The 22,499-nt window shown below is 41.0% G+C and overlaps 2 protein-coding genes across 2 annotated transcripts; one reads left to right on the top strand and one right to left on the bottom strand.

The window, feature by feature from the left end:
- The first annotated feature begins 210 nt into the window (after positions 1-210).
- Positions 211-2,656, top strand: LOC109424350 (zinc finger protein 62 homolog). Its single transcript, XM_019699449.3, has 3 exons — positions 211-420; positions 482-839; positions 1,250-2,656. The coding sequence occupies exons 1-3, from the start codon at positions 377-379 to the stop codon at positions 2,531-2,533; spliced, it is 1,686 nt and encodes a 561-aa protein (XP_019554994.3). The 5' UTR covers positions 211-376; the 3' UTR covers positions 2,534-2,656.
- Positions 2,657-19,510: 16,854 nt separating this feature from the next.
- LOC109424349 (PR domain zinc finger protein 5-like) lies at positions 19,511-21,993 on the bottom strand. The gene is made up of 2 exons (XM_029860750.2): positions 21,393-21,993; positions 19,511-21,326 (listed from the first exon to the last, which is right to left on the bottom strand). Exons 1-2 carry the CDS (start codon positions 21,428-21,430, stop codon positions 19,688-19,690), a joined length of 1,677 nt encoding a protein of 558 aa, XP_029716610.2. The 5' UTR covers positions 21,431-21,993; the 3' UTR covers positions 19,511-19,687.
- Between the last annotated feature and the right edge of the window lie 506 nt (positions 21,994-22,499).

Genomic DNA, 22,499 nt, shown 5'->3' with positions numbered 1-22,499 from the left:
CACGACGACGACAACACTCCCAAGCGGTCGAATCGTCGTTTTGGGGGCGAATAGGTTCTATGGAGTAGGCCTATCTTGCCGCTTGCGGGTCCCCTTCAACATTTCGAGCACAGATTTTCTCATGTGTGTCTTGCCCCTAAGAGTGATTTTTTTACAGAGCACTCATTACGAGGTTCATTTATGTTGTGATCATTTCATATTTACATATATATTTCATAAAACCACCTTGGAGAAGCCCCTCGTTTATTGTTGCTTTTTGGCTTTTTCGGCTTTGGATGCGTTTTTTTTAACTTTTGCATGGCTTGCGGGAAGAAACCAATATTTTTTGTCTAGTTCTTTTGCATTTTATACCTTGAAACACAAATTTGGAAAGAAAATGTTCGCTGTGAAAGAATTCATCAAGATTGAAGTCCCCACTCCGTAGGTATCCGGCTGAGTATTCCGAAGAAGCACTAATGTTACGCACTGTTTCATCTTTCAGACCAAATACTGCACCGGAATCGTACTGCCAGTTTTGCTACGCGACGGAAGATTTGATTCCAGTGTTTCCCGTAACGGCGGACAATGCGCCCCAGCAGGAGCGCATCGTCGATCTCGTGTACCAACTGGTCGGCATACAGCTTACCGATTTGGATAAATTTCCTTCGTCGATCTGTGGCGGGTGCCTCTTTAAGCTGGAGGAATTCGATCACTTCCGAAGGAAATGTCTCGTCTACCGGGATGAGATATTACGGGCGAGTCCCAGCTGGGAGGTACCTAGTTCGGCTGTGCTGTATTTGAAATCGGAATCGATGGAAAAGTCCGAAGCGTCTGTAAACTGGTCCTCTGATGGGAATGAGGTAAGTGCAAGTTAAGGTAGATAAGCAGGTATACCAGCGGGGTCCTGCTCCATTCGTTCCATATGTCCACAAAATTTGTGAAAGAGTGGTTTATTTAACTTTTAACCTCCTATACTAAAAGTTCCTAGACCGACCGGGAATCGACCATTCAAAATAGTGATCGCTCGGAAATTCTCACTTTCCAAATGGTCGCCTTACTTGTTGATGGGGCAGATTACCCCTTTTCCTTCGGTTGATATTCGGTTTCCCAGATCCTGACTATCAACCGATGCAGGGGCACGTGGCCAACTATTCTGGCCCTATCTTGACGAGTTCCGCTTCGACCATCCTTACCACTGACGTAGCCATTTCGTCCGTTTCCTTGGTCTCCCATGCCTACGTTCGATGAAATGATATAATTTTCTTTTCAGGGTCCAACGCTACCAAATGAGGAAAGAGAACCCGTAAACAGCAAGATTCCACGTTTTTCCTGGCAGGATAAAGAACCACCAAATAGCAAGATTCCGCGTTTTTCCTGGGCCAAAACTGGACGTACTGGGCCACTTATGCAGAAGCTTAATAAACTCAGAGGAGTAAAGAACAAAAAGCCAAAGCGCAATTTGATTGAGAAGAAAGATTATCGCTGTAGAGCATGTTTGCGATTCTTCACGGACAAGGACAGCATTAATACCCATCTGAGGACTCACCTTGACACTGTGAACGTCCGTTGTCTGAACTGTTCAAGGGGCTTCGATACGGTTCAAGGACTAATGTTCCACTCCATGAGTGAATACATATTGTCATCGTTCACTTGCCAACACTGCGATGTCCTTTTCAAATCCAAAGAAGAGCTCGTTACCCATGAGCTCTATTGTGAGTTGGACCATAGCAAGTACGAAACCACCGAGGCGCCCAAAGCTCACCAATGTCCTCAGTGTCCAAAAAGCTACGACAAACGACATACTCTCGAGAGTCACATGCTACTGCACGATCCGAAATTAGTTTGTCACGAATGCGGAACCGATTTCCACTCGGAGTACAAATTGAAGAACCATTATGAGCGCTATCACTCGAATGGGACCGCCAAGCTTGCTTCCGTTGTGAAATGTCAACTTTGCCAGCGCGTCTTTGTGGATGCCAGTGCCTATCGAAGTCATCTTACGGGATTCCATCAGGCAGAGCAATCGGAACAGATGCGCCAACTGGACGATGATGACAAACTATACGAATGTGACCACTGTGGCAAGCGGTTCTGGTCGATCAACACCATCCGGTATCATGTTCTGGTGCATCGGCTATACCGCGATTGCGATCAATGTCCGGAATATTTCCGATCGCAGCAAGAACTTCGAGATCACAAACTAGCTGCCCATCCGGTCAAGTGTCCGTTTTGTCCCAAGGAGTTCTTCGCGAAAAAACCCTGCAGGTCCCATGCTACCAAGAAGCACGGAATGGTTCAGATTAAGCTGCTGGCAGAGGACGCTGGCGTGACATACGAATGGCGTAAACTGGTTTTCAAGTGTGCCTCCTGCGAGCAGGATTACGAGTTCTATCGGGAGCTGAAAGATCACTATGGCAAAATGCATCCGGGTGCCAGAGTTCTGATCAAATGTTCCTACTGTGAAAAACATATCAGTTCGTCCCGGATTGGGTACCTGTCCCATGTTACTGGTAACTGTGGACAGACACCGAGGAAAGTGAAGGCCTGGCATTGATCCGAACGGGAATCTGGCAAGTATTATAGACTTAATTTAAGTTTTCATTTACGTAAAACACCAGACTGCTTTATGTTAAGAACTTCCTTATATTTTTCCTATTAAATTCAACTGTTACATGCATTAATAGGCGTTTCTGTGTAAAACAGCATTATTATTCAATTTACCGTAATCCGGGGTCAAATATGTAGGTAAATCAGTAACTAAATTGTAATTTCATAACAGGGATGGGAACACTCATTTGCAAAGAGTTAGGTTCATTCACTTGGTACCTATATTTGTGATGGCACAAATTTCTCAAATGGAGGAGAACGTGCCCGGAGCCGACCAACTGATACCTGATATTACCTTGGTACTATGTACACTACCCGTCATAAGTACGGACTCACAAAAAGTATTGCATTGCAACAATATTGCATCACCCTGACTCACCTCGGTATCTCCAAAACCTGAAGACTTACAAAGATGCTGTCCTCAGCAAAGTTATTCAGGAGCCCAAAAGCAACAACTTTTCCGGAGGCGGCATTTTTGTAGGTGATCTGGTTTTAGAGATATCGAGGTGAATCAGGGTATCTCAGTTTAGAAGCATGATATCAAAAAACAGATGCCTCTGTATATTGTAATTTTATCTAAAACTTTACCGAATACACTGCCCCTCTTCGCATATCAGTCCCATGTTGTTTTTCAACGTGCCTACGTTTTGCACTATACCTAACTCTAATTGTTTTCGAAAAAATGTATTCAATTCTTGCATAAACTTTTCGTGGAACATTGGGCTGTGAAATGATGCAAGAAAAATATCTAATTTATTTTAAATGAGCTCGTGAGAGACAAAAATATGATTCGCATTAGAAACGACATGGGACTGACATGCCAAGAGGGGCAGTACAGTAAGGGTCGCACATGCATATCAAAGTCGTGCGAGAGCTATGAAGGCGACTCTCCACTTTTTGACTTTTAACTTTTTTTTCAAGTCTGCATAAAAATGTTAACATCAATTAAAAATAAGCATAAAATATAAGAAAAATCTATCTGCAGTAGGCTTTGCCGCGTGTAGACGTTTTCTGAGCTGCTCGTCACATTTCGTTCGCGTTTGTTAGTTTTTTTTTTCTTTTTCGCGATTCCGCCGACGGTTTGACCGGTGCTACGCCATCCGGATGGTACTTCCGCGGATGAAAGTGTTTGTTCTAGATAGTTTTGAAACAATTTATTGATTTTGAGCAGAAATGTGAAGAATTGTGTTCAATCTTAGTTCCGCGTTGATAAAACGTCTGGTAGTGCTACGTCATCCAGCGTTGATGAAAGTAAAGTTTTCTGCATGATTACATGCCGCTGCTCACCTCGCAAACTGTGGCAAGAGTGTGAAAATTTGTCGTTAACTCCGCGTTTTAAAACATCATCCGATAATTTTTCGGTTATAAAATGCTTATGGCTTCGATTTGCTCCAGTTTTTCACGTTCTTTTCACGTCTTCGGCTAGTATTCCGTGCCATCAGTGATTCGCGAGTGGCTAGAAAATCACGGTGTTTGTAGGTCCATGTGCATAACTTTGTGAATTGTGAATGATGAAGCACAGTTTGTTCCAATGCAAAGATGATGAACTGCGTGCGCGACGGCGGCGGCGAGGCAAGGAGTAAGCGTGACCGTGCTGTAAAGTAGTTTCCGTAGAGATGGCAGCGCTACCTTGGATGGTTTCTGGTGAGATTGTTCTAATTACATATTACTACAACAAATTGAACTAAATACACGCCAGCTTCGAAGATTATCTTTGAAGTAGGAAGTGTGTTTGCAATATCATTATCCATTTGATAACGGTAATGTACACATGCGGGGCTTGTTATAAGTGAAAGTGACTTCGGAATGGACGTGAGTAACCAGGCATTCTGAAACGGGTCACTGGATCCCAACAGAGCTATCACCTTTCAACTCCCGGGCTAAAGATGATTTCAGTTTTTAATGTGACATTCAGTTAAAATCACACAGACAACTGCAGACATCTTTCTTCCATAATACCATTAGCGGAGCCAGCTTTTTCTTTTTTCTTACTCACTCTCCTAAACATACACGAGAAAGAGCGGGATGAAAGAGGGGGCAAGCTGCCTCCTCTTCTATCTTTCTCTCTCTCGTGTATGTTTAAGAGAGTGAGTAAGAAAAAAGAAAATGCTGGCTCCGCTAATGCATAATACCACTGCCCAGTGTTTGGACGAAAAAGTGATCAGTGAACCACTCGGCAGTTTTTCTTCCCTTCTGTTGGTTCTGTTTCAATTACCAAGCGGTGTATGTTCTCTCGTCGAGTCGCATGGTTCACGAAGGAACACAAAGACGATACTCCGATATAAACAAGCTGCGGCGATGAGCGGGCATCGCTAAGTGTAACACTTACCGATGATCGCTCATCGTTGGCTTGGGGCAACTGTGAATAATCGTTATTTTCATCAGTATTTAATGCGTTTTCGCTTTAAAAACGTGAAATACTATTTAATTTAACTGTATTCATGACGTTGCAGGTTGTGTAGTCACAATAAAAAAAGAATTATGGCAATAAAACATTCTTACCGAATGCATCGCTTTCATTAGAGTAAAGTGACCAGACGTCCCGGATTGTGCGGGACAGTCCCGGGCTAGAGTTAGTTGTCCCGCATTGTAAAGTGTCCCGGAAATGTCCCGGATTTCAACAACCGCTAAAATATTTATTTTTTTTCTCTTGACAGATTGAAAGGGTTTCGAGAACTTCTCCAGCTATTCATCTGGGAATGTCTGAAAAGAATCCTCAAGATTTGTTTTCCAAAGTTTTCACTAGCAATTCTTTTGCAGGGATTTTCATTAAATTTGAAGGTTTCTCCAGGATTCCCGTCAACAGATGTTCCAGGGGATTTTTAAACATGATCAAGGGATTTCCATAAAAGTTACAGTTTAGTCAAAAACTCTTTCCTAAATTATCTCCAGCAATGGACTACCCGCTTTGCGCGCAGCCACAGTTGATCAGCAGGAGTAAATCAATTTAATTTTGTATGGCGAAATGCATCTAAACTTGAATTACTTGAAATACAAAGCTTTTCCCGAAAAAATATTTGGTAGGCTTAATAGTGGTCACCATTGTGCACAACCACTACCAAATATTTTTTCGAATAATGTGTTCCACTTTGAAGAATTTGCCTTTAGATGGTATTCGCCATACAATATTTTTGCGATTTACTTTTAGCGATTTTTCGCGCATAGAAGCTAGCGCCACATTGGTCGATGCGGAGAGTAGGAAAACAGCCGATGTAGATAATTCATTACTTTCAATGTGTGAACAGCTTTTTTTTCAAGAAAAAATATTCAGACATTTCGAACGAATTCTTTTGACATTTTTAGAGGTTAATATTAGGAAATTACAAAAAAAGATGTAAATTCATTTACAAGAACCTCTAAAATAATACCAGAAGAGATCTTCAGAGGAGTTTTGATTGTACACTTTCTTAATAATATTTTAAGAACAAACGACTTAGGATTCCAGTTCAACTTGCACAAATGTTGGGATTCTTACAAGTTTGTATTTGAAACATCCTTACAAACTATGCAGGGGCATCATTTTTAGATAACTTTATGTTAATTTTTTGGACACTAAAATTGATTATTGATATTTTTTTCAATTTGGAGCTTTGTTCTGCATTATCTATATTTAATAAACATATCAATCGAGTTCATAAAAAAATCGACAACTGTAGCATCCACCCCTAGCTACATCACTGACTGTCTGGAACAGCAGTGATACAAAAGAATAATAAATATCAGTTTACCTACTGACTGCACACCCGGACGGACGCGCGTTATCATTACTATCGATTACAGTATCACAAGTCTCGGTCATTCATTAAATAAGTAATCGATTAGTTTACCGAACCCAACACTCCAATCGTGTATATTTCAGTGGCGACGAGAAGTGGAGTAGTTTCGCGTCCCGGGAAGTGCTAAAAAGTGCGAGTTTTCCGGTGATTTTGGTTTTTTCACTGGGGAGAAAGTTTTACCGTTTTACTGCGAGCGAGCCATTCCCCATTCATCCCTTTGCGACGACGTCGACGGCGGAGGGAACAGCAACAGTTTGTGCGGTACCTGCACCGCCGGAGTTGGTTTGTCTCACCACTTTGTACAGGTTTGCTGCAAGAACCGTAAGTTTTTACCTCTTGAAAGTGGAAATAAAGAGAGAAATCGAGTTTTAATTGCATGCACAAAGTGAGTTTCTGAACCATTTTCTTCTGCCTAGCAAGCAAAGAAATAGGAGGCAATCAGTGAAGTACTAGATTGAAAGTAGTGAGCTGGATTTTTGTATGGTGAGATGATCGATTCTCCATTTCTGCAATGAAATGGTGCAAACAGCGTGGGTTATATGATTTCTTGTCTAATTTTATGCTGTTTGAGCAAAAGCTTGGGTAACTGTGTTGTTGAAGTTGCAAGAAATAAATAATACAACAACACAGTTATCGAAACTTTTGCTCAATCAGCATCAAATTAGGCAAGAAATCATATAACCCACGCTGTTTGCACCATTTCATTGCAGAAATGGAGAATCGATCATCTCACCATACAAAAATCCAGCTCACTACTTTCAATCTAGTACTTCACTGATTGCCTCCTATTGTGTTTCATTTTGTTTCCGTACAGTGATCAGGCTTTGTGTGTTGTAAACACGAACGACTTTTAGTCGCAGCCGAACATTTTTGTCACGTACGAATAGTTTGTTTCATCCAACATTGTAGTTTGTCACACAGTGTTGCGTCAAAGTTTCCCCGCAACAAGAGTTGTTTCGCAGATTGTTGTGCGACATCGTTGCATAGTTTATGCTCAGAGGAAAAAGCAGAAATAGTTTATGCTAGTTTTGAGCGACAACAACAGTTTGGTTTGTTTGTTTATTGTTTGTTTGTTTCACGTTTCGTTGATAAAGTTTGTCGTTGAGCACGATCATTTGAAAACAGTTTGAAAGTTTTCATGTTGACACAGTAACAACATAGTTTGCACTGTGGGTCAAAACTGTTGAAAAATTGGACAAAAAGTTTTCGCAAAAAAGTTTTTAAGTTTTTGCATTTATTTTATCAACTGTTTGTTTTGATCAATTTTTTCGATTATTACACTGAAAAAAAAATCTAGTTTGGTTTTGTGTAATAATTCATCAAATCGTTTTCTAGTTTTCGTCGTTTGTTTTTTGCTGTCAGTATGCCGTTAGTGAATCACGTTGAGCCGTACGTGCCCGGTACGATTCCGTTCAGCCAGTACCTGGAGCAGATGGAATGGATCTTCATCGACAACAAGATGGAGGATCCGAATGAACAAAAAGCATCGTTTTTGGCGGCATGCGGCAAGGAAGTGTACAGCGAATTGAAGCTTCTGTTTCCCGGAAAGGATTTGAAGACAGTGTCATTCAAGGAGATTACGGATGCGTTGAAGAAGCGATACGACAAGACTGAGAGCGACATGATCCAGCGTTACAAATTTTATCAACGAGTCCAAGGTTCTACCGAAAGTGCGGAGGATTTCATCCTAGCTGTGAAGCTGCAAGCGGAGATGTGTGAGTTTGGCGAGTTCAAGGACATCGCAATCCGCGACAAGCTTGTGTGTGGAATTCGCGACCCGGATGTACAACAGCGTTTGTTTGATGAGGAAGGTTTGACGCTAGCCAAGGCGGAGAAGATCATCATCAACAGAGAGTTAGCTGGAGCGAACCGAAAGCTAGTTTCTCGTGAATCCGGTCGAGTGAGTGTTTTGAACAGGCTTGGAAAGCGACAAGAGCCAGCAGTTTCACGTGGTGGATACCGTAGTAGGAGTCGGAGCCGTGGAGCAAGCAAGCGGTACAGGAGCCGTAGTCCAGTTTCGTCTAACCGTGGAAATCGTTCTTCATCCCGATCACGGAAGTTCCACTGTAGTTTCTGTGGCAGAGATGGTCACACACGTCGCTTCTGCTACGACTTGAAGAACAAAGACAAGAAATCTGTGAAGTTTGTGGATTCTCCTGCAGAAAAACCGAAGATGACGGAGTATCAGAAGAGTTTACGTCGGCGGTTGAACAGATCTGTCTCGGACGATGAGGACATGGAGTGCTTGATGATCTCTTCCATCGGCAAAATCAACGAGCCGTGTTTCCGATCAGTATTGGTCGAGGGGATTCGTCTGAACATGGAGATAGACTGTGGAGCTGCAGTTTCCGTAGTCAGCAAGGACACCTACGAGGGAGAATTCGCCGACATTCCTATGCAGAAGTGTACGAAGAAGTTAGCGGTGATCAACGGAAGTCGTTTGGTGGTCGAAGGACAGATTCCAGTGCAGGTGGAGTTGAACGGACGGCGGAAGTTCGTCAAACTAGTTGTTTTGCGCTGTGGGAGCTCGTTCACACCGTTACTTGGACGAGATTGGCTGGACATCTTTTTTCCGGAATGGAGGAGTGCGTTCGGCAGTAGTTCAAAGCTGAATCAGCTGTCGTTGCCGATGTCGGAGGAACGTGTCGTGGACGATATCAAGGGTAAGTTTGCCAATGTTTTTGATAAGTCTTTGTTTACTCCCATCAAAGGTTTTGAGGCGGATCTAGTGTTGAAGAAAGGAGCATCACCGATTTTCAAACGTGCGTATGACGTTCCATTGCGTTTAAAGGACAAGGTTGTTGAACATTTGGACAGTTTGGAGAAAGATGGCGTCATAACACCGATCGATGCAAGCGAGTGGGCATCGCCGGTGATCGTTGTAGTGAAGAAAGACGGTGGTATCAGGATGGTGATCGACTGCAAGGTTTCGATCAACAAGGTGATCATTCCGAACACCTATCCGCTACCGTTGACACAGGATATGTTTGCTTCACTAGCCGGTGCGAAAGTTTTTTGTTCCTTAGATCTTGCCGGAGCGTATACACAGTTGATGTTATCGAAAAAGTCTAGGAAAATTATGGTGATTAATACGATCAAAGGTTTGTTTTCGTATAATCGTTTACCACAAGGTGCTTCTTCAAGTGCTGCTATTTTTCAGCGAGTCATGGATCAAGTTTTGCAAGGCATAGACGGAGTTTATTGCTACTTAGACGATGTTTTAATAGCTGGTGAAGATTACGAAGACTGTTTAAGAAAGCTTTATTTGGTTTTGGAGCGACTTTCTAAAGCCAACATTAAAGTAAATTTGCAGAAATGCAAATGGTTTGTGACAAGTTTGCCATTTTTGGGTCACATTTTAACCGATAAAGGTTTGTTGCCGTGTCCAGAAAAGGTCGAAACGATTCGGAGAGCTAATGTTCCGAATAACGTCACCGAGTTGAAAGCTTTTCTTGGTTTGATAAATTACTACGGTAAGTTTATCCCAAATCTATCCTCACGTTTAAGCTGTTTGTATCGTTTACTAAAGAAAGACGTTAAGTTTGTCTGGACTGATGAGTGTCATCGAGTGTTTAACGAAAGTAAGCAATGTTTGTTGTCTTCAAAGCTACTAGAGTTTTTTGATCCACAAAAGCCTGTTGTTGTTGTAACAGATGCTAGCAGTTATGGGTTAGGTGGCGTGATTGCTCACGAAATCAATGGAGAAGAGAGGCCCATTAGTTTTACCTCCTTCAGTTTAACTAACTCGCAGAAGTCCTACCCAATTTTACACTTGGAAGCGTTGGCCGTTGTGAGTACCATAAAGAAGTTTCACAAGTTTTTGTTTGGAAAAAAGTTTACTGTGTATACAGATCACAAACCGTTGATAGGTATATTTGGCAAAGAAGGCAAAAATTCGTTGTTCGTAACGCGTCTGCAGAGATATGTAATGGAACTAAATATCTACGATTTCGACATTGTTTACAGACCGTCAGCGAAAATGGGCAATGCAGACTTTTGCTCAAGGTTTCCTTTGCCAGATGAAGTTCCAGTTTCGTTGCAACGAGAGTTTATTAAAAGTTTGAATGTTTACGATGAGTTTCCTTTGGACCATGTTTTAATTGCCAGCGAGTCAAAGCAAGATGAGTTTATACAGACAATAGTTTTCTACATGAAACATGGTTGGCCGAAGAAGTTGGAGCGTAGTTTTTTGGACGTTTATGCACAGCATCAAGATCTTGAACTGGTCGAAGGTTGTTTATTGTACCAGGATCGTGTGTTTATTCCTGCTAGTTTACAAAAGCAGATGTTGAAGCTGTTGCACAAGAATCACTCAGGAATCACCAAGATCAAGCAGATGGCAAGAAGGACAGTTTACTGGTATGGAATGAACAATGACATCGAAAGTTTCGTCAAATCATGTAGTGTGTGTTGCCAGATGAATGCAGTTGCAAAGCCAGTTCCAAGTTCCAGTTGGATTCCTACAACTAAACCGTTTACATGTATTCATGCAGACTTCTTCTACTTCGACAACAAAGTTTTCCTGGTCATTGTGGACAGTTTTTCTAAATGGTTGGAAGTTGAGTACATGAAGTTTGGAACAGATGCCAGGAGAGTCATTTCAAAGTTTATGAGCGTTTTCGCTAGGTTTGGGTTACCTGACGTAGTTGTTACAGATGGCGGACCACCGTTTAGTTCGAAAGAGTTTATAGTTTTCTTCGAAAAACATGGAGTGAAGGTGATGAAGAGTCCACCGTACAACCCATCGAGCAACGGACAAGCGGAGCGCATGGTTCGAGTAGTCAAGGAAGGTTTAAAGAAGTTTCTACTGGATCCGGATATGTCTGGTTTAAGTACTGAAGACCTGGTTTCGTATTTCTTGTTTGGTTACCGGAATACTTGTTTAGAGGACGGAAGAACATTTCCATCCGAACGTTTGTTTAGTTTTAAGCCGAAGACGCTGTTGGACTTGATCCATCCAAAGAATAGTTTTAAGCATCATTCGACGAAGCCCAAGGAAGTGGATAAGTGTGTTGTACATAGTCCTAAGTTTAAGAAGCATGACTGGATTGACAAGTTGCGTCCTGGAGATATAGTTTACTACAAAAATTTCAGACCTACGGATATTAGACGATGGTTAGAAGCCAAATTTCTCAAACGTATCTCCTCAAATGTCTTTCAGGTTTCTGTTGGAGGAAGGGTTTACTCTGCTCACCGCAATCAGCTCAAGTTGGTTGGCACCCCGAAGCGCCGAGGTTTGGTCTTGGGAAGGAGCGAGAGGATTCAGCGAAGAAAACGATCTAGAGAGGACGACGACGAAAGGTTTAGCGACGACGAAGACGAATTTTACGGTTTTCCATCCGAGTCTTTCATCTACCGTGACGAAGACGATCGTAACGGGGTCACAGCTCGTGGTCCTGACGTGGAGGTTAGTGTTCCGCGCCGACGAAGTTTGTCACGAGAGGAAGATCAACGAGAATCGTCAAGTTTGCCGCCCGAACAAGTTGAACCACAGGCTGGCCCGTCAAGTCGTATGCAGAATCGTTCGTCACCATCGAAGAACCGACAGCAGTTTATCAGGCGTTCAAAACGACCTAAGCGTCTGAAGAAAGACATTGACTTTGAATATTACTAGTTTCGTTTGTTTGTTTGTTTGAATTGTAACTTGTCATGAAGACATTTAAGTTGAATTAGTTTCCGGTATGCTTGTTTCACCGAATTTCAATTGTTTCGCGGTAGTTAAGTTTAGCCGTTGAATTGTATTGTTTAAAAGGATGCTTGCGGCAGTTAAGTTTTGCTGTATCTGTAAATATGTTGTTAACTAAAAGGGGGAGAACTGTAGCATCCACCCCTAGCTACATCACTGACTGTCTGGAACAGCAGTGATACAAAAGAATAATAAATATCAGTTTACCTACTGACTGCACACCCGGACGGACGCGCGTTATCATTACTATCGATTACAGTATCACAAGTCTCGGTCATTCATTAAATAAGTAATCGATTAGTTTACCGAACCCAACACTCCAATCGTGTATATTTCAACAACATTCCAATTATTTTAACTTTTCTATGTGTTAAGCCTGCAACTTGCATTTTGATATTATGTTTTTTTTTTTGGAAAATAGGGTCACTGAATCACTGTAAAACTGTGTCCCGCATCAGAGCAATATATATCTGGTCACTTTACATTAGAGTCATCGAGCATCTTCTCTCTTGATTGCGCCCTCGTATCGAACCGGGCAAGAGAATGAACAGCATTTCGGGGAGCGTTCCCGATCATGTTGGTTCATGAAATGTTACATTCGCGAATGTATCACTTGCTGAGCATGGACCATTCAGTGGTTCGCGATAAAAATCCACACACTGCCACTGCCGGACAGTGGGAGTTGAATTGTATACACACACACATAAAATATAAGAAAAATCTATCTCATTGTATTGTTCCTAACTTTTCGCACAAAATGTTCGATTATTCACAACTTAGCGCATGGTGTGCCTGCGGTACTTTTTTGATGTTTTTGATACATTTTATTTCTAATTGTAGACAAGAAGTTGATACAATTACATATACAATTTTCCCTTAATTTTTCCTGTTCTGTTATCTCTGGGCTTGGTTTATATCTTCCAGGAAGCATTGATTTTCGGCATATGACCATTGTGCTTTGCAGTGTTCATTGGTTGAACTGAATGTAGATTCAATGGTAAATTTTAAAATCAGATAATTCAATTCTCTGATATAGTGATTCCAATTATACTACGGCATATACTGCCCCCACTCGCATAACAGTCTCATCTTTGCTGGGTTTCCTATTCACATGGGACTGTATTGCGAGTGGGGGCAGTATAGTGTAACGGTATGTTGTTGAAATCACTTATGTACCGGGAAAATATAATTTCAAGCTGGTGAGAATATTACCACTGAGGGGGGTTATGAGCCCAGTCAGACCCTTGATGGGACAATAATGTGGGATAGTATATGGTAATACCATTGAAGGTGGTAATAATCTCCGAGGCTTATGAAATCCGACAGGGCGCGTACATTAGGCTGCGGATCTATGCTAAGGGAGATCAGTAGCATCTGTTTGTTATTAGTAGAACAAAATGCCGTTCTATGAAAACGCAGTGTGAGTGATCTCCTATGGTGCTGTAGTACTATAAATGATCTCATTCTCTGTGAATTCTAACTTTGACTATCTAGTCAGTAAATAGTAAAATTATTAAGATAGCTTAAGAGCTAAAGCTTAAAAGCATACATTTTCTAAATATGACAAGGTTTTGAAGACAAACATGATATGAGTATCAGATTTTAATCTTTTAATGAGTCATTAGCATAATCGTATGTGAGACATAGGGTCATGTCGAGCAATTGATTCAGTACTACAAATCCACGCGGACAATTTCATTACAAACTATTGGTTTTCGTCAGTTTTATGACGGAAAGGCTCAGCTATGCTGCAAATCCATATATTAGAGTCCGTTCATAAAACATATAGACCGAACCCTCATAAAATTTTGTCCATGCAAAACCAAAATTGCATGAAGCTACAACCTTGCCTCTCCTCATGAAGTATATGTGATTTATGAACGAACTCCTAGTTGAATCAAATTAATGGATTTTTATTTATGGGGCACCCATTGGGTATATCACTTCAATAATACAAATACCGCTAACTCTTCTGTAGTTTTCTGTAGTTACACTATCCATATGAAGATGTTTAGTAAATAGTAGGTACTTCCTCAATCCTCTTTGTAAGATTTGGTAGATAGAATTACAGCATTGATTGAAACACGAGAGCTCTTATATCATGTTATTATTCGCATGGGGCCCATATAGCCGAGGCGGTAAATGCACGGGTATTCAGCATGACCATGCTGAGGGTGACGGGTTCGATTCCCGGTCGGTCCAGGATCTTTTCGTAAAGGAAATTTTCTTGACTTCCTTGGGCATAGAGTATCTTCGTGCCTGCCACACGATATACACATGCAAAATGGTCATTGGCAGAGGAAGCTCTCAGTTAATAACTGTGGAAGTGCTCATAGAACACTAAGCTGAGAAGCAGGCTTTGTCCCAATGAGGACGTTACGCCAAGAAGAGAGAGAGAGAGAGGTTAATTATTTTATGAACAATAATTTTATTGACGAATCCCTGGCCAAATTCGCAGGGGTTGACGGTATTAAAGTGAAGGAGTTTCATTTTGATTATTGTAATGTAGTGTTCTTTAGTGAAACATATCACCTTTTTAACACTTTAATGCGCCTCCAACGGTTCATCGCGAATCGGCTGCTGCAGATGGAGTATGGCTGATCATATGCATCAGACATGCTCGATAAACACGGAGGAACCGCCAGGGCTCAGTAGAGTCTATTCCCAAGCAATAGTTCCAAATCGGTTGGATTTGAGAAGGTTTTGATGATCGTTACAAATCCTAATAAAAGTTTTATAGGATTTGTGACTGGTTTTGGAACCTTTTACAGCCAGCTGACTTCAAAATGTTGTTTGGGCTCTATTTGCCACGTTTCTCGGTTGATTTTGATTAGTAATTTATTAATGTCATAGTCGCTTTTTCGAATTTTAGGTACTTGATTATATTTTCTTTAAATAAAGCAATTAAAATCAACCGAAAAATTAATAGTGGGAAGGAGATTTGCAGCACTTAATTGTGCTGATAGATTCGAAGCTAACGTGCGAACACTTAAACGCATTGTTGACGTCAATGCGTTCGACGTGACAGTTTGGACGAAAAACTGATTGCTTTTTATTAACTGAACAACGTTACTTTTGTATGACTAGGTTGACATTTCTAGGCCGCGCATGAGAATATGACATGGTTTATCTTGGTAGGACCGATAGGACAGAACGAATTTGAATATTTTTCATAGTATTTGTAGGGGGATGAATACATAGTTGTCAAGCAATTTTTGTTTTATTAACGTCAATTGACCAACTTGGCGTATTTTTGTTTATCTCTTAGATGGTGCTATGACACCAACAGAAAAAATATCAGAAGTTCAGTTACATGTTTATGTGGGTTTTGGACCGATGACAATTAAGGGAAACAGGAGATGAACACAGAGAAATAGAAATCAAGAAAACAATTTGACACAGAATCGACTATATTTTAACATACGGGTTCGACTGATTCGATGAATCTATCTAGAAGTATCTAGAAGACAATTGACGCTAAGATTGGAAAAAAGCTTGCAGTTGGGACTAGACTACAACAGTGGCCGATAGGAAACAATGCGCTAGACAGCATTATTATTCATTTTTTAATATTTACCCGTAGGCTTTTCGCCGGTAGACAGTACAGTATTTAGCTGTGTACGAAGATACGGATTAGCTGGTGTACAGATAACAGGGTTCTCACGGGCAGTGCTTCAAGCGAGGCTTACATAACAAACCTATTTTCCTTGACTTTCCACGCAATGGACATCTGACCGAACACACGTGTTTTCGTTAATCTCCAGCATTACATATTAAGACATGACGTATGTGAATGACGGAACAACTAGCAGGACACAGTTCTAGACGTCTCTTTTCAATAACGACATTCAGCATATTTCCAATAAAACTACACTTCAATGTAGCAAAGACTAAAGCTGCTGTGATAGAACAGATCAGAATGACTTAATTGACTATTACCTTGGAGATTTACTTCGAATAACTGACAAATTGACAAGAACCTAACTAATTACATGGACCATACTACAAAAAACCAATTGACAAAAAGAAAAATTGGAAACTATTATTAAAACTATTTTTGTTCAACGCAGGCCAAAACAGTGTCGACTTGGGCCACACACGCCTACGTACTTCTGTGTGTTGAAACAAAAATAGAGGCTCCTAGAAGCAAATGTAGGGAAAGGGTGCGGTGTAGAACATAAGCACAGTGTTGCTACCGCCGTAATCACTTTGAAAAAAAAAAAACAATAATTTTATTGACGAATCCGATTTAAAATAATTGAATAGTAATTTTTGTTAAGCCATATTAAAATAAACACTATCATTATCAATGAATGCTATCCGCTCAAGATCTTCGCTACATTGAATTTTGAATTACTGGAGGCTTCACTTATCAAAAAATTTACAACAAACACGCTATAACAGTATCTAGAGAATCGTGGAGAGTGAGAAACCTGGACTAGTAGCAGTATTCATATAGATTAACAATTACATATACTCTATTATTTTCAATCATTGCAACATTATACTAATATGTGCGGGCCGCCCATTTGCGGAGTTGTGCGGCCAATTATTCTCTTTCCATTCCAGAAACGACCGTTTTGAAGCAAGAAGTTTCCCTATGGCCAACACAAACGGGACTTGTCCGAAACGCACAAGATAAGTACAACAATTTTATAATCAGCTCTTTCTACTACTTTGCTAATAGATAATGCAATATGGGTAACTCTCGCTGAGACCGTCCCACTATTTACACCATGTCTTCAAAAATGTTTAAGGTGGCGATTTTCTGAAAGTCCTCCCCAAAAAAGTAAGGAAAATGCATTTGGTTAATCAAATTGGTGGACCCCCCGTTAGTTAGAGCCACAAGCATTTTGGTGAACCCCTCGATTTTGGTCAATTGTTGGCTCATTTAAACCGTTATAACTCGAAAGTTTCGCCAGAAACCACTTTAAAACTATAGGTTGTTGGAAAGAGAAAAGATAGAGGTACTCTTTGCAGTTATAAAAAGTTTGGTCGGCCATATTGATTTCGGCCGCCATCTTCAATTTATGTACCAAAACTTTTTTTTTACCATGTTGGCAACCACCGATTTTCAAACTTCTTGCGTCAATCGATAGCTAGGACATTTTTACACAACATATCGAAAATTTAGAGATGTATCTTTTTCCTATCAAAAGTTATCTGCACTTTTGTAAATCATGACACGTTTTCTCCATACATTTCCATGCGCACCGGCAATGACACGCAACAGCATCAAAGTTGGCACCTGCTTGTATACACAAACGCACCTGCAGCAAAATTAGGGCAAATCGGAGGATCGTTCTCATTTTTATCTGTTTCTCAACGATGCGGGCATTGCTTTTTAAACTTTTTTGGTGTTTTGAAAAGCTGAAACTTTCAACTTTTCATTAGTGGATTCAGATTTAGAATAAATGTTCGTAAACACTGTGAAATAACGCTGCATTTATGTAAACAATCGGCACCTGGCCCAGTGCGCAAAAATGGCATGATTCACAAAAGTGCAGATAACTTTTGATAGGAAAAAGATACATCTCTAAATTTTTGATATGTTGTGTAAAAATGTCCCCGCTTTCGATTGACGCAAAAATTTTAAAAATCGGTGGTTGCCAACATGGTGAAAAAACAGTTTTGATATAAAAATCCAAGATGGCGGTCAAAATCAATATGGCCGACCCAACTTTTTATAACTGTAAATAGTAGCCCTATCTTCTCTCTTTTCAACAACCTATAGTTTCTAGGTGGTTTCTGGCGAAACTTTTGAGTTATAACGGTTTAAATGAACCAACAATTAACAAAAATCGAAGGGTCCGCCAAAATGATTGTGGCTCTTACTAACGGGGGGTCCACCAATTTGATTAACCAAATGCATTTTCCTTACTTTTTTGGGGAGGACTTTCAGAAAATCGCCACCTTAAACATTTTTGAAGACATGGTGTAAATAGTGGGACGGTCTCAGCGAGAGTTACCCATATGCATACTTCAATATCAATTATTTGTTTGTTTGCGCGTTTATTTATGACACGCTGCGGAATAGTTTACAATTTATCTTATTTACATTTTTCAATTCACTTTAAAGTATCTAACACTGATTTTACAATTATCTATGTAAACTTGTATCTTAATTATGTTCATTATTAATAGTAGTCTGATAATCCAAGTCTAGTGATTTTTTTTCCCAAGGAATAGAAAGAGTTGGTGTCATAATCAATACAATACTTGTTGGCTTCGTGGCCGTGCGGCTAGAGGCGTCAGTCATCTAGGCGTTTCGTAAGCCTCGGAGTGTGGGTTCGATTCCCGCTCCAGTTGAGGAAACTTTCGTCAAACGGAAAATTCTCCACTGGGTCACTGGGTGTTATGTGTGTTGTCCGTTGTCATATGTTTATTTAGTGCTTGTTCAGTCTGTAAAACCTCTGGTCGAAGACGGTGCAGTCGTAGTGTCTTTTTTTTTTAGAAACTGGAAACTCCTTATGTCCCCCTATGGGTTATAGGGAGGGGTGGGAAATTCGAGCCTATTCATCAGTGGAAAGGACTTGCTATGCTAATCGGTTTAGCATAGGGCAGATACAAGTCTACTGGTAGACGTATCGCCCAGCGAAACAACGCAGATTGGCCACGGCCCGGGGGTGCGTTGATTATAACAGAATAACAGAATTGCAGGAAAGAAGTTGATATACAATTTTCCCTTCAATTTTCAGAAGAGACGAACCAGCCTAGGGCTGAAAGTCTAAAATAAATAAATAAAAGGGGGATTCACATAACAGCGTAAACTGATTAAACTGATTAAACGTCGCGATCATCAAGGCAATCTTTGATTATTTCATTCGCAAATCATAAAACGTTTCAAATAAGCAGAAAATCATGGCTTACACAGCAATTTAATCTGTTTAGTGAGTACCCTTAAAGACAAATCAATCAATCAATTAAATTTTCCTGTTCTGTTATCATAGGTTATCATTATTAACCAAGCTTCCTAGTATTGATGACACAAGAACAAGAAGCACAGGAGAAACTAGCCCAATGAATTCATTGGAACTTAAACTCCATATCGTCGAACATGACCATTTTGTATGAAAACTGACTGCTGGTCTTATTGTTATGGCCGACACTGTCCTAACCGATATCAACTACGCAAAGGTGAATACGATGACCAACCACAGATAACAGACGTTTATGTTGGAATACGAAATGTGTGTAAACCCTTTCAACCGTCATTTAAATAAGGAAACCTAACTGACAACCATTTATAGATGGCGCAACGATCGCATGCAAATGACAAAGGCAAATAATCCCTGTACTTTTTACATCAGCGCGCGTCCTGAAGTATTGATGTCATCTCTCCTCAGGCTCCAGGCTCCCTGGATCCCGTCCAGAAAAAAATATCGTTACGCCAAAGACGACGTAGAAAAATAAAATTTGAGAATATACTGTTTATATTCAATGGCTTTGGGGAATAGTAACATAGCAGTTCTATAAACAAATCATTTATTTCGAAACAAAAATATAGGTATGTTAAACACTAGATTGAGGCATGATTTTTTACATCAGACGTTGTCGTGCAGTTGAATCAGTGTGAAACCGTTACATGACGTTGATGTCAAGGCACTTAAGTCACTGTAACTTCAAATGAGCCATTTGCCTAATGCCAAGCCTTCAGCTTCTTTGGTGTTTGGCCGCAGTTTCCCGTCACGTGGCCCACATATCCAATCCTAGAGGAGCTGATGTGTTTTTCGCAGTACGAGCATTTGATTTGCGTCTTCTCTTCCGGATGTTTCCTATCAAAATGGTCCTTGAGATCGCGGAAAATTTCATAATCCAGCTCACAGACGGCACACTTGAACACCAGTTTGCGCCACTTGTACGTTACGGTTCCGTTTTTGGCCAACAGTTTGACCTGTATCATTCCGTGCGTTCTGTTGGAATGCGATCGGCAGGCTTTACGAGAGAAGTACTTCTTCGGACAGAACTGGCACTTTACCGGATGGGCAGTCAGTTTGTGCTTTTTGAGCTGCTGAACCGTGCGGAAGCTTTCCGAGCACTGATCGCAATCCCGGTACTGCCGGTGGACCAGAATGTGGTAGCGAATGGTGTTGATGGACCAGAACCGTTTGCCACAATGGTCACATTCGAATGGTTTGTCCTCGTCCAGTTTGCGGGTGTCTTTGTCGGTTTCTTGCCGATGGATTCTAGTGTGGTGACTTCGATAGGCACTGGCGTCTACGAAGGTGCGCTGGCAAGGTTCGCATTTCACAATGGTGCTGAGCTCATCCATCCCATGTGCGTGGTAGCGTTCGTTGTGTCTTTTCAGATTGAGAGGCGTATGAAAATTGGTACCACACTTGGCACATGCGAATTTTCCTTCATGTAACAATGCATGGGAATAGAGCTGGCGGGCCGAATCGAAGCTCTTTGGACAGAAATCGCATGGGTGTGGCTTTGGTGTTTCCGGCGTTGGATGCTTGTTTCGGTCCTGTTCACAACTTGATTCATGAGCAGCAAGCTCATTCTTAGATTTGACCAGAACATCACAATGTTGGCATGCAAATGATGTCAAGGTATAGCATTTGCGCACGTGTACATTGAGCCCCTGGCTTCCGCGGAAGATCTTGGAGCAGTTAAGGCATTGAAGCTTCTTGACGTCTGTATGAGATCCAAGCAGATGGCTATTGATGGCGTCTTTGTTCGTGAAAAATTGCAAGCAAATTCGGCATCGGTAATCTTTCAGCTGAGAGTTGCATTCTTTAGTTTTGCCTTTCGTTTCTTTGAGATTCTCTTGCCGTTTCAGTCTTCTTCCAGTTTGGCTAGTTTTAGCCGAAGGCACTTGTGGCTTATTTTCGATTGCTTCCTCGGTGCTTGTCACTTGTGCATGAATCGATTCAACTTTTATAGATTGCAGATCGATTATGCTGGACAGCTCCCCCCGTTCAACATCTATATTGTGTTCTAGGTCTGCGGTGCTGCCCTCGATTGAGTTCGGTACTTTTTCCCGTTCCAGCGAAACCATAAAAGTGCATGCTTTCGCACTGATCCGCAGCCGTTTGGTCTCGTCATGATACACAATGCATTGCCTTCTGAAAAGGTCGAATTCCTCTAGTTTTACAAAGCATCCGCCGCAAATAGCCGAAGGAAAGTCATCCAGCACGTTCAGCTTGATCGACGTCAACTGTTTTAGAAGGTCGATGACCCGTTGATGGGGATTGCCAGTGGCGGGGAAAATTGACACCAACCGTTCTGCTGAGTAGCAAAACCGACAGTAGGACTCCGGCTCGCCAGTGGGTCTGTGTTGAGGGGGAAGCAACAGGTAAGCAATTTCTCGATAGAATTTTGTGGTGGCATATACTTACGGATCCGGAACTTCGATTTTGACGGTTGGAAGATTCATTATTATTGCACCTCGATGATAACCGCGAACTACGAACTACAAACAAATGTTTTGGAACATATTATTTATTTTCTGAAATTAATTCCTGCTCAAACTGTACTGTGATATGCCAGCTGTGCTGTTGATGTTGCGAATGGTGTTCTTGTGTTGCTTGTATAATACTAATACTACCATTGCATTGCCAACATGCATATGCTATAGTATAGATCTGTATAGATATACACACCAATCTGATTTGAACTGATGGAACAGCCAGACTGTTATGCGATTGTATTGTAATATACCTGCAACAGTAGGGCAAAATTACCTACAGTTGACAATTTTAGTAAAGGGAAAATCGTAATCTTGGAAAACGACACATTTGGAAGACAAGATCGTTGGGTGCTTTTTTCATGAGATTTTAAGATAAGAAATACACTCTAGACTGGATGTGTCGCACCCCTCGAAGAACTATACCATATGGAAATGGGAGTGGTAATTTCAGCCCAGTAACAGGCATTGCTGTCAACATCTCCTTTGTTCTAATGGCCACAAAATGTGCTGATAAAACGAAACTGGGCCCCAAATATCTCCACGTCTCTACTTTTAATCAATGTTACATATTTATATAGGCGTGCCATTGCATTGGCGTGATTAATCTGGTCGCTCTACACGGAGAAACTAAAAAACTCAAAATTAGGTACTTTTAAACTCAATTTTGAGTTCTTTTTCATCTCCCTTTTCATGCGCTCTTTCTGTTGTTGTCAGAGAGTAAAGAGAGAAACAGCCCAACTTTTGCAGTTCCGTGCGTCAAGCCAAAACTGAGTTTCTAGCACAGTACTCAAATTTGAGTGAATACAACCTAGTCAAAATTTCGGTTGGGTGGAAAAAACTTAAAATTAGGTATTTTTTTCACATGGAAGCAAGCGGGAACAACCCAACAAAAACATCGATTCCATCAACTCAAAATTGGCTTGACGCACGCAACCCCGAAGTTGGGTGGAAAGAACTCACTTTTGGGTAGTTTCGTCTCTCCGTGTATCCAGCACAACACATTATAAATGTGTTGAGTGGAGGTCCTCAAGTAAAG

This window comes from Aedes albopictus, chromosome 3 (assembly GCF_035046485.1).
Source record: "Aedes albopictus strain Foshan chromosome 3, AalbF5, whole genome shotgun sequence".
NCBI lineage: Eukaryota > Metazoa > Arthropoda > Insecta > Diptera > Culicidae > Aedes > Aedes albopictus.
The sequence above is the reverse complement of the archived record's forward strand: the minus strand, read 5'-3'. Positions and strand labels throughout refer to the sequence as shown.

Excerpts from the sequence above, each read along its gene's own strand:
- LOC109424350 (XM_019699449.3), top strand. The coding sequence starts at position 377 with ATGTTCGCTGTGAAAGAATTCATCAAGATTGAAGTCCCCACTCC. Across the intron at positions 421-481 it reads AAGATTGAAGTCCCCACTCC|ACCAAATACTGCACCGGAAT; the intron begins GTAGGTATCCGG and ends TTCATCTTTCAG. Across the intron at positions 840-1,249 it reads GGTCCTCTGATGGGAATGAG|GGTCCAACGCTACCAAATGA; the intron begins GTAAGTGCAAGT and ends TTTTCTTTTCAG.
- LOC109424349 (XM_029860750.2), bottom strand. The coding sequence starts at position 21,430 with ATGAATCTTCCAACCGTCAAAATCGAAGTTCCGGATCC. Across the intron at positions 21,327-21,392 it reads AAAATCGAAGTTCCGGATCC|ACCCACTGGCGAGCCGGAGT; the intron begins GTAAGTATATGC and ends CCCTCAACACAG.